Source organism: Protopterus annectens, chromosome 16.part0 (genome assembly GCF_019279795.1).
Source record: "Protopterus annectens isolate FY-2018-M chromosome 16.part0, PAN1.0, whole genome shotgun sequence".
Lineage (NCBI taxonomy): Eukaryota > Metazoa > Chordata > Ceratodontiformes > Protopteridae > Protopterus > Protopterus annectens.
This window is the reverse complement of record NC_056750.1, coordinates 138,716,280-138,729,171: the sequence shown is the minus strand read 5'-3', so window position 1 is coordinate 138,729,171 and position 12,892 is coordinate 138,716,280. Positions and strand designations below refer to the sequence as shown.

The following is a 12,892-nucleotide window of genomic DNA, read 5'->3' as shown; positions in this document are numbered from 1 at the left end:
TGACATCGGTCTGAGGCAAGAAAAGTTTCCCCAATGGGGTACTTAGCTTTAAAGAAGACTTCGGTTTCCAAATTTTCGTAATTTCAGGAGCTGGCCGACCGGCACTTGCGAACTGCTTCTGCTTCGGGCACCGCGCGACAAAAAAGACAAAAGAAAATGGCTTCGGCTGTGTCTTATATACCCCTGCCACACTGACGTCAGGGAAGAAGGCGACAACAACCGAAGCCGGACCTAGACTTTGGAATTCGGCCGACCGAGGACCCGCCTGACGGCAGGAGAACTCATCTGTAATGACTGCAGCTGTATGCACGATGAACATCAAGCAACACGTGATGTAACTCAATGGGCAGCATAGTAGCATGACCATTACTGGAATTTAAATGTTTTAGTAGTGTGGTTATGCACCACAGCAACACACACCTCAATGATGTCAGTGTTCATGCAAGAGACAGACTAGGCCCTCTAGCATGGAATACTAATAATGCAGTGCATTTTTAGCATAATTAGTACATGTGCCACACTGTAGTGCAATAAAAGGTACAGTTACCATTTTTTTTTTGGAGACTACATTCCACTGAACTACAGAATACAGGAGAAAGTTGGTAGTGTGACATATAGAGAAAGGGAGACAGATTTGTTGGTAACTTATACCACATTGCAATGAGTGCACCAGTGGGCATGGCTGCCACACCCACTTGTCACACAGTGGACCACTAAGGGTGCAAACACTGCACTGGCTATGACAGGGGTCTGACAGAATGTCAAGATGGACTCATCATATTAAACGTGCAAGTGAAACAGGAGGGAAAGCTTGCAGTCCTTGGGTTGGAACTGTGACCAGCATCCATTGACAGCACATAGTACTGACAGGGCAGCTAATAGTTCCCTTTAGGAAGGCTGGCATTCAGGCCTGTAGGCTAGACCACAATTCTGCTGTGGTACTGTCTTCACAATATTTCATAGCAATACAGACAGCAGGGTAAGCTAATTAGGATGCTGGGCCTGCAGTACAATGGGCATATACTGTGATGTTGGTACTGTGGCAAAGGACAGTACTTATAGCTCATATGCAGAGAGCTGCCACACTATGGCACAAAGTCAGGTCAGTCACCTTGCCCTACAGTAGCACACAAGGCTGTGCGCCTAACACAGCGGTACTAGGAGCAATGAGATGCAGGTGTTGGCCAACATGGGCGATTCTACATACATGAGCTGATCCATGTGCATGCTCACAGGTGTATCTCATCATGGCACCAAAAGAATTATAGCACTTGGAAAAATTCACTCCACGGGAGACTGAGGTACTGCTTCAAGTCCTGCACATACACAGCAACAGAATCCTTGGGAGGATAAAGAGGACAAGGCCTTCTGGGACTAGGTATGGCAGGAACTGCTGTGGGATATGAATGGCATGGGCAGTTACAACTGGACGTTGGTGCAGGTGTGTTGCAGGGTCACTGACACAATCCTTCATGGCAAGACCAAAACCCAGGACACGGCTGGTAACAAGCTGACAACTGGTCCTCATAGTAAGAAGGGTTAATGTTACACAAACCTGTGTCCACTGTGAAAGGCAGTCCACACATTCTCCTTAATCTCATATAAGGGCAGCACATGTCTACTAGTGTCCATATGATATCTCTGACCACATGACAGTAGCTGGCTATGTCCTGGTCATGAATATTATAGCAAGTCAGTAGCTGATGGACTCCTTTGAGACAGAGGCCAGCAGTGTGTAACAACCCACACTGTGGCTTCCAAAGCAGCCACAAATACATGATGTCCAGCTAATGAAGATGGTACTCTTCGCATTTTAACATACACAATATACCTGTTCACTAAAAATGATGGTGTACAGATAAACCCATACATTTCTAAATTGTACCACCATGTTTTCTTTCATCGTTTACATTCAGAGTGGCTCTCATTAGCATGACGACATTCATTTTCATCTCATCATCCATTCATGTGCATGCACTACATATTGTCCACTAGTGAGGTTGCACTCTCTCTCTCTCGAACTCCGAATCATCCCTCCATGTGTGTCACTGCTCATTGTGCTACTTCTATTTCACCTAATGGAGTGTGCTACGTGTTTCTGAATAACTCCCACATAACGACTGAAGTTACACTTGTTCTTTAGGATACGAGGAAACATTTCAGCAAACTACAAAAAGACATCTGGAAAGCTTATCAGAGTCTCGTGTTTTTTTAAATACACCTTTGTTCTCTGCTACTGCGTTAAATGGAGAGATACTGGTAAGGGGACCTACCACTGTTGTTCGAGTTGGAATAAACCGTGGCTGCCTTGGCCAGAAAAAAGCTATCAGAATTATATACAGTTTATCCTTTTTTATCATATCAACAAAACCTTTAAAATTAGATATTGTGGAAATGCATAAAGAAGGCCTTAGTGCTACCGCCTTTACCAGAGGACCGAGGAGAACACTGGAAGCGGACTGTTTTGGTGTGATGTAAACATACCCATGTGTGGACAATCCCATTATTTCTGCCTTCTGGAAGCATTTCTGTCCATTTGCACACATGGCAGATGTGCTAAGCAGAAATATAGCAATCTGCTATTGTCTTTTTGCTGGCTTGGAGGGCAAACTGCTCAAATTGCAAAATTTGATTTGACTGCCTGCTCCCAGAAAATCACTATCGATATAACTTGCAAAATTTCTTGTTTGTGTACCACATCACTGTCACATTCTCTGTCACTATTTGGAGAATTCACAGCTAAAGAACTGATGGGATGACTTTGGGGATTAGTTAACGACCATCATTTTCTTCACAAGTATGAGCCTTCTTTTTGGTTTAACATCAAACCTTTGAAAATCAACCCAAGGCATGACAACGTAATTATCTTTTGATTTGGAGGAGGGGGCAAGAAAGGTCACCCCTGGCTGATCACTGAAGCTCCCTCATCAGAGAAAAATATGTTTTAGTATCTCTGCCTTCTGGTTCTGCAGATTTTTCAAATACCACCAGATCCAGTCTGTGAAATTCTGAAAAAAATAAACAGGCTAGACAAAAGATAATGAACTCTGTTTCAGAGATATTCTGGCTATCAAATGATTTTCGTTTGTAAGTTAATGAAACCCCCAATGACATCATCTGTCATGAGGGAAACAGAAAAATGCAGATTTTGGTTTTAAAAACAGCAACTAGAAACTTTTATTTGTTTTAAAGGGTAAAAGAACCAGTTTCTGTGGGTGCCAGTATGCCTAGGTTCTGAAAATATAGTACAATATGCTTTTGGCAGTGTTGAAAGCACTTTATCTGGAATCTGGTGTGCATCCAAATAAGACCCAGCGGCTTTAACTTTTTATGTACACGATGTACAATTCAAATGTTCTCTTTTCTAGCTGAATGTCTCTCAACATTTTCTGTTTTTATTCAGGGTACAAAATTCTTTTTTAATGATTTCCGTAAATGCTCTTGTGATTGTATTCACCCATGCAGCATCTGAATACATGGTGAGATTAGTGCATTACATTATTAAATAAATAAATAATAAGTTCCTTTCAATCTCGCATGTAAAAACACCATGAAGAGACATTTTGTACACTCCGAGCATGAAATAAGGGTGAATTAAAAAAAAAGAGTCCTCCCACCATGAGCCTAAGAAATCTCCCGAGAGGTAAAAAGACAAAACTTACAGTATCCCACTTCACAAGTGCCATTAGGAAAGCACCCTGTTATAGGACAAACATTTTTGTATAAATCTGTTCAGGTTCAAAATATCTAAATTAGGTTAGGTGGTCTCAACTGTTCTTCTTTCTTTAGGACTTGGTGGGGGGGGAGAATGACTGAATTAACCCTGCTCCTTTTTATATCTCTAGAATTCTTTGCACCACCTTGATTTTGCAGAACATTGTGTACAGCTGGAACAAACGGTTTACCTATATAATGCCGATCCTGATATGGGCGACTTGACTTGCACGAAGGCTGAAATGCGATCGTCACCAAAGTCAACTTCCGAATGTGCGAACGGCAAAACCTCGCCCCTTTTTGACCCATGGTAGCATGGGTGTGGAGGTGTTGTGCGGCTGGTAATGTTGAACGTCGAATGTTTTTCGACATTTAAAAATTTTCATGATTTCGGTTCGCGCAAAACGCGTCGAAGAAGTGGCCGTTTGACAAAGTGCAATCGCCTAAAGGTAAACCGGAACAGACATCATCGACTGGCCTTTTGGTGAAGGAAGCATGAGGTCTTTTGCTGTACTGTAATAACTTTATGGAGGTACCCCTGCCCGGAAGTATTTCTTACCCAAATGATCGGTCATCTTTGCCCCTTGCTTAGACTAAAGGGAAAATCTGCCTTTTGGCACTGCATGGGGAGGATCAAGGATCTAATGGTGATGAGTATGATTCCATTCCATTTTTTATTTTTATTTTTTGTTTGCTAAATAATTGTCACAAACATTATTCGACATTCTGAATATTTTCTCTCTCCTTCATTTTTTTTCCAAGACTTTATGACAAAGCATACCGCAAAGGAAGGACTGATCTAGAATGGCATTTAAAAATTTCAGGTTTACAATCTTTGGGAAGGATGCGTTCTTAATTCATGCATAGCATCTTAGCACATACCATAAGCAGATGCCCTTAAGCAGGTATTAAAAGTTATCATAACCAAACACTTATGCAAACAGCTGACTTAGAGGATTAAGGAGCTGTTAATGAGCAGTTTCCTGTGGTCCAGTGGTACAAGGTTTGATTCCCTTAGCCTCTATTGCCCAACTGTGTAACTCTGAGCAAGTCACTTAACCAGACACTGTTTCAGGGCTGAGACTGAAAAACATCCATGGAGATCAGTGCTCTATCCTGGAAAACAAATATTTACATAATGGGATAATAGTTAAGGTATTTATCTTACAGACACAAGGTACAGGGTTTGATTCTCACCTTTGGGAAGCATGGCCAGGCTTAAAAAGGCCCCTGGGGTTCTTAGCCTAGTAATTACCCATTAACCCTTTACGTCCCACATCACCCTAAACTAGCATATTCTCACAGCTACAGTTATTAACTGCTAACGGCTATCCTGGTTCAACATTCGCTTTCAGTTAGCAATGTGAACTCATATACTGCTTTGTCTTACAACTGTTATGTAGACTGCACTGCTCTTTCTTGACATACTGCATCACACTGTTAAGTCATGCTTTTAATTTCATCTCAAGACTGTGCCACTTTTGTTAAATTTGTTTGTTTGCTTGTGTCTTTCAGCTTTTCCCAGTTAGGGGTCGCCACAGCGGACCTCCGGTCCGCTAAAGATTGGTAGTTGATTTTTACATGCCAAGTTACCAGCCCTGACGCACAACCTTCAATGAAGGTACGCCAATTCACGCATATCTCCACGCAGAAGATGGTCTAGCAGAAAATCGAACCGGACAGCATCTTACTGTGAAGCAATTATTGTTATGCAGCGAATTACTTTACTGAGTTTGCTTTGTACATTAACTTAATTCATATGTGTTCAACTTGCCTGTTCAAGACTAACTATTTGTATATATGGAGATTTTCTCCCTGGGCCACTGCTGAATATGGGCCTCATGCCCAGATGGACATTACCCGGTAAACAAATGAAATAAATAAATAAAAGTAAAAAAAAAAACATTTGCCTACTTTGAGTGTGTTTAACTGAAGTTTAATGATACCGCACCAACCCCCACCCCCCAACCAAAGAGAAATGGGCAATTTCCTGTTGATCTGTTCTGTATGAAAATATCCAGATGCCACAGTGCTACAATGCTCTGGTAACAGATTGTTCTAAAATCCAGTGCAGATGAGTTACAAACTTTCTTCTTGAACATGATTACCCTTCCTTTCTTTATCCTCAGGTAATGTTCTTAATGTACATGTGCTACATGACCTTTAAAAAAGTGGCTGCTCTCCTGAGATTCATTTTCTATTTGGAATTTTGAAGCTGGAAGTTAATTGCCAAGGTCTAGGGCTGTCCTATGAAATGCATTCCAGAAAGGCTTAAAGTAGGATTGCAAAAGAATCAAGCCATTCAATTTTCAGGTGGTGTACATACATCCTTTTTGGAAAATAAATTTTCTAGAAGACCACTGAAAAATCTTCTTTCATTAAATTGTGCCTTTAAAAGATACACTGCCAGGTGTGGAACTCAATAAAATTACAGCCCTCATTATATTTATCTGTATCACACCAGACAGAAAATGATATTTGATCTAAATAAGTCAATACATGGTCCTTGCATGAACTGGATGGTTTAGCCCTGACATCTGAAGGCACACTTCTACATCAGATCAAAATACCATTTTTCCCTACACCTCCTGACCACTTTGGCACCAGTCATTTGTCTGTTAGACCCTCTTCTAAGAGGTTTGTATCATGTAGAGAATCCATGACAGCTCCCAATTTGCAGTCATCTGCAAACTTGGTCAGCCAAAGGCCCTTGACATTAGCCTTTACACCTCCATGAAGTACATGCCCAATAGGCATGGTTCCAGCATGGAGTCCTGAGGTAACTCACTGGTGACAGGTCTTTTATTGGAAGTGGTATCACCAATCTTGGCTTAATGGGTCCTGTCTGTGAGCCAGCTGGCAATCCAGTGAGTTATAGGGATTTGTTGCCCAGTTCGGTGAGTCTGTCAACCATTCTAGAGTAGGGTATTGCCCAGGTAGGTGGTTGGCACCATTTTCCCTTCATCCATTGCTTTGTTGACCTTCTCAAAAAAATACAGCAGGTTTAGTATAGCATGATCTTCCCTTGCCAAAGCCAAACTGGGTTGGCTCCAATGTCTGAAAGTTGCCTGTGCCTTTGTTGATCATTGCTATAATTTGTTCCATGGCTTTGCATATTAAACTAGTCAGACTTGTAGGTGTGTAGTTTCCAGGGTGAGTGGATGGTCCACCTTTGTGAAGCAGAATAAGTGTTGCAGTACTCCAGTCCCATGATACAAAACTTGTTTTGAGGTTATAGTTGAAAAGTGACAAGTGATCCTGACAGGTCATGTTTTAAGTTATTTAAGAGACATCACAGTATACTACTGGGGCCCAATGAGGCTGTGTTTTGGCCTTGGTGAGCAATGCCAGGACCTGCTCCCTGTTAATAGTTGGGGGAGTTATGCTAGTAGTATTTAATGGGAGGGGAAAGGGGGATGAAGATGAATTTTCCCATCAGAAAGTGTGCTATTTTGCACTGTTCAGTGATGGTAGTACCACTGATCAACAATTCAGCACATTGATGTATACTAACTTTGAGGTTTTGAACACAGCTGTAGAAGGCCCTGTGGTCATCTTCACCCTGTGTGGTTATCTTGACCTCGTAATTGGCCTTGTTGGACTTTATCCTCTTAGTTTCCTGTTTAATTAGAGCATGCCTATCATTGTGGAAATGCAGAATGGCAGTGTGGTGTTACAGAAAAATGCATCTCTCATGATTATTCTACACAAAATGCACATTAACTTACAATTTCTTCACAAATATGTTTGATGAATTATTTAATATTTGTTCATGTTAAAAATATAATAGTCTAGATGCATAGTTATGCAAACCACAAATACTTATCATAGTTCTAAGTGTTTCACAACTGCATTCTAATATTAAGCTGTAAAGTGTATTAACAGATGATTGAAGCTCGAAGGTAAAGAAAGTGCTGAAATGGTTAAAGGATGTTCTATGGTCTACAGTCTTTAATGCCCAGGAAGGGAGGAAAGTACACAATGTGAAAGACATTTTGTTTTGTGAAAGCTCTGACCTTCCCAGGCTGGGATGGGTAGTTACAAGGAATATTGGGGAGTTAGAATGTTACAGGTACTGAAATATACACGGTCGGAAAACAAGACTGATTAACAAGCCAGATGGCTTGAGTTTTTCTAAAACATTACTGTTACTAAAAACATGAGTGTTTACGTGCAGCACTAAGCGAGAAGCACGAGGGTCTGCAGAGATCCTGTTTGTCAACGTCAGTATTCTGCATGCATGATACTGACAAGAAAAGGAAATACAAACTGTGTACGTTTGCTGCTTGGTGAGACTGATTTTTAAACTGTGATGGTAGTCTCCCACAGTCGACATATGTGGATTTAAATAAAATGTTTTGCACATCCTGAAGAGTTATTCTTGACTCAAGACTAAAAGGCAATTGATGTTATTTATGCATATTTTAAACTGCACTTTAACAGTGGGCTCCCTGGCCCACTAATGCACTTGAGTAAACCTGCAAGAACAAACTAAAAATGCAAACGATAACTTTTTTGGCTACAACATGGACAAAAAGCAGAGAAGTACCAAAAAGTACCCCTGCACATGTCACTGTAAGTGCAATTTAAATATTTAAGCAGAATTTAAATAAAAGTATTTTTCTTCCTTTTTGATGAAAAGTTTGTATGCCATAGAGTTTTGAATAAAAGACCTTGGGTGGATGTAGCTCTGTGATAAATACAGCAGACTTTTAAGACACGGATGCAATAAAAAAAAAGCTAACACTGGAGCTCAAGTCCTGTGGTTAGAATTTAACTTTTAGCTTAATGTATGGGGGGGGGGTCAGACTCAAAGAACAGGGGAAAAACAGTAGCGACATAAACAAAGAGGCACTGGAATACTGGAATGCATCAGGTATATACAGCTATAAAAAACTAACGAAGCACAAATCCTGAAGCAGAATTCACAATACTGCCACAGCTGCAATCCCACCACAGACAAAGGCGCCAGATTATGTAGAAATTTACCACTAATAAATGACTAAATGAGGCTCAAATCTGGCAGTGGATCACAGTCCTGCCACAAATGTGAAAGAAGCTACAATACTGAGGCCAAAGACTGGGTTCAAAATGCCAAAAGCTACTTTTTACATGTAATTCTACTTATGGAAATAGAAGTGCAGTATAACAAATAAACAAAGCTAAAAGCTTGTAGTAATAAGTGGCCTTCACATAACTGCAATGAAGAAACAAGACTAAGGTCCCAGGACAGAGTAACAACATGTCAACCGATAACTGTTTTGGCTAAAACATGGACAAAACAGCACAAGTACAAAAAAGCAGAATTTAAATAAAAGCTTTTTTCTTCCCTTTTGATGAAAAGCTAGTATCTCACACCCCTCAAAAGGGAATAGGTTATAACAGGAATAAGGCTAATCTGTACATCAGTCTGAAGTGAAAGGACACTAGGAAAGCTTATCAGATTGAGTAACCATTTAGTTTATAAAAGCAAAAGACTGCGGAAAGAAAAAGTGTGCACTGTATTCCCTTTTACAGCTGGACTACCCTGTAACTGTGTTCTCTTTTACAGCTGGATTGCTCTGTAACAGCCAAAATAGGATGCTCAGGTGCAGACTTCCTAAGAATATCTGACTGCTGAAAATGCCTGCTGAATTTGATAGCCACCTTCAGCTACACCCCCCCAAAGCATGTATCTTTTTTGCAGAAATATCCATTATTTTTATCTCATAAACGATTCAACTCTTTTTCCTCCAAGATCACTCTGAACCTGGTAAGACAATTTAAATACAGACATAACAGCTTATGCTGCCAGTGACCTAAGTTCCACTTTTGCCTTGGACAACAAAGGCACATTTAGTTTGGAAAGGACCAAGTAGTGAGTAGTGAAGGTCAGCTCTTTGCACAGGAGAGTAAGGTGGTTGCTGGACTAGCAGTGCAGTGATATTTTCCTGACAGAGATCGCAGTATGATACCTTGCAAGATCAAAGATTTTGACAATCAACAAAAAGGGAATATGGTCTGACTGTTATCGCTGTCACAACAAACTCATACACAGTGAAAATGTAAGCAGGACATGCAAGAAAAATAATAGTGCCTGCAACATAGTGGCATTGTTGGCTGTTTCGCAGACTCTCACCCATCCAGCAGCAACCCAGTGCAATGCATCCACAAAATTAATCCCAAGAAATGGGGACCAAAGATTACATCACAACATATGCAAAGTCAGCATGGAAACAAAAATGTCAACTGTGGGCAGAAGCATTGACGGTCAAAGCAGAAACTTAACTGCATCTTCTCCTGCAGAACAGAGCATCACTGATGTCTCAGGTCGAGAGTGATGCTGAGAAACAGTAAACAATACAGAGACTCATGTCCATCATACAAAAGCAACCCACCACAGATACATCAAAGCATTACCACTTGAAACTCTACATCGAAGAATCTTCCTGTCCATTTTTATTCTAAAACAGTGAAGCAGCTCTCGTGATAGCTCCCATTTCCATATTCCTTTTACATGTCTGCAAAAGTATAACAAAACCATGTAGTTTAACCAGACAGCTATACATGGAAAAAAGATTATCCAAATTTGGAAACATAAGAAATGCTAAAAATGCAGACTGTTGGTTCCAAACAGAAATATGAAAACAATTAATTTTCATATTAGGAGATAAAACTGCAGTTGGAAATTTTGCTGCATAACTGAGGCTAAACTTTACATTCTCAAAGTAAACTGATGACCAAACCTGGCTAAATAGTTTCCAAACATTACTGTAAGACATCAGCTCAGATAGCTGCATCTATCACGCTTTTCTCCACAAAAAACACAGCTGGTCAACCAAGAGTAGTACTCACAGTTCTTCATGGATGTCTTGCAAATCTAAGTCAATTAACAATTAGCACAACTGCAGTGCTTTGTAAAGGTAGCCCTCAACCAGCTCATGAGACTCGCACCAGTCTGTTGGTGCTCTAAAGTTTTTTTTTTTTTGTCAAGATGACAAAGACATGGACTACCGTGAGGCCAGAATTCATATGCCTCATAACCCTGCAAACGTACTGGGCAAGCATTTTACAAAAATGGTCTTCAGTCTCTCCAGGTCACCTCCACCTCATCTGTCCGATACCTGCAAAAAAGAAACGGTTCTGGATTTAATATTTTTCCCATGCAGACGGCACAAGAAATACACTATGGACAACCTCAACCTTTGTTTACTCCACTTATCTTTTCTACATAATGTACTAATTAATGCACATCTTACTTGTACCTCAAACTGAACTTGTGCTTACTAACCAATGATTCAATTAAGTCTGTGCCCTATTTGTTTTTAAATGTTAAATTTTAATCATTGCATCTATAAACGGATATGATTACTGTATCACAACTCTGCCAATTTGCTACTACTTTTTTCTGAGGATTCCCCTAAATCCATCAATATTTTTCCTCCAAAACAGTACCTCCTCTTATCTTCGTAAACTATTTCAGCTTCTCCCCTTCCCTCCTTGTGTGTGCAAGCAGAAAAATATCACAACTGTTAAATAAAATATATTTTACTGAAGGCCTATTTCTGTTATGTTTTTCAAAACAGTACAGTAACAAATCTGTTTAAAATTTGATATTTGAATCAAACTAACCTTTTTGTATACAGCACTTTTTCATTTTTCAAGGTGCTTAACTACTAAAAATATTGCCAAGAGAACTGTTTAAAATTACAATTCCAAAGTAATACAAAAGCTAGTTAAAAGGTGCATTATATAACCAAAGTCCATAATTAAGGTACAAAGGTACACAAGCATGCTTTCAGTTAAAAACTTTCTAAGTTTCCTCAGAGCTCAGTTACAAATGATAACTATCAAATGCTGATGCCGTATGTTATACATGGACAGCTGCTAGCGCACCCTTGACGGTATCCCACAAGTCTCAAATACAAGCAGGACTTTTTCAGGTACCACAAGCCCTGCTCTATTAAAGACCAGGTGTTTATATAGGTTTGCAGTGTCCAAGCATAACAACAATAAAGTACCACAGGGTTTGCGATGATTTACATTTCCCAATAGTACTGATTCTAATTGTAGCTTTTATTCTGAACTTATTGAAAAGTTCACTAGACATGGACTTGAACTGATATGTGCTTTAGTTAAATATAACAATCATTTAATTCAAAGACTGCTTATTTCAATCTATGACTTAAATGGCAAAATTTAGGCAAGGAGGATTTATTTTTTCATACATGTTCTCACAAATATGTTAACAGCTTTATGAAAACTGATAAGCAATGTGATGCAATTAAAAATAAGAAGTCAAAAAAGTTAATAAGGGATAAAAACAATACAAAAATAATACAATCTACCCTAAACCTTTCTCAAACAATTATAATAATAGAAACTGACTAGTCCAGTAGCTCAAGAGATTTTTTGCTGACACGAATGGATGAAGATCGACAACACAGATGGAACATTAAGGTAAGACATAACTTCTTTTTCTTCCTTAATAAAGTGTTTAAATTTGGGAGAATTTCCCAAAATAATTCATTTATAAATGGTCCTAATACATGCAACCTCAAAGGTTTGAACAATGTGGTGTGGACTGAGTGTATATGTGGTCTTCTTCTTAAATAAACTACTGTTCTTCTCAAAAGGAAAAAAATATATAATCATTTAATATAATCACTAAATTAATCTTTCTAGTTTATGACATCAGTTCCATAACAGAATCCACCACATTAAAAATGTAACTGAGTACAAATATAAAACCTTTTGCCAGTTAAGGAGAAATAATCATAAGTGATCTGAAGGCTGCTATAATTAAAAATGTTAGAACCTCTAAACCTAACTAAAATCCCTTCCTGTTCTTTAATTCTTCCCTAACTGAGCGGGAGCAAATGCTAGAATTAGTTAAACCGTCCACTTTGTCTTTCTCATCTTCTTCCTTGACTGTTGCGGCTTCTAGGTATAAAGTTGGTTCCCTGATTCACATAGTTCTGTGAATACTGTCTTGCTCCCCTCCTGATTGTCAGTTTGCCTCTCTCTCCAACCAGTGTAAAGGGAGAAATGCTAAAGGGTCAGTAGTATCAAATACTACATCCTAAAACCTCAAAATTATTTGTCCCAGAATTAAGATTACTGGTAAAACCGATTGTAGTGTTAGCTAGATGTTCAATGGGTCCATTCAAAAATCTAGGCTCATCATTCTGATTTTGTA

General features: G+C 39.4%; 1 protein-coding gene across 3 annotated transcripts in view; it reads right to left on the bottom strand.

Annotated features, from left to right (window-relative positions):
- Positions 1-10,129: 10,129 nt before the first annotated feature.
- LOC122790723 (O-sialoglycoprotein endopeptidase) overlaps positions 10,130-12,892 on the bottom strand; it is a 276,220-nt gene continuing 273,457 nt past the window's right edge. For all 3 annotated transcript variants that reach the window (XM_044058295.1, XM_044058297.1, XM_044058296.1), the window contains exon 12: positions 10,130-10,817. In XM_044058295.1, coding sequence (XP_043914230.1) covers positions 10,778-10,817 — 40 coding nt within the window. In that variant the 3' untranslated portion in view covers positions 10,130-10,777. The remainder of the gene's footprint in view (positions 10,818-12,892) is intronic.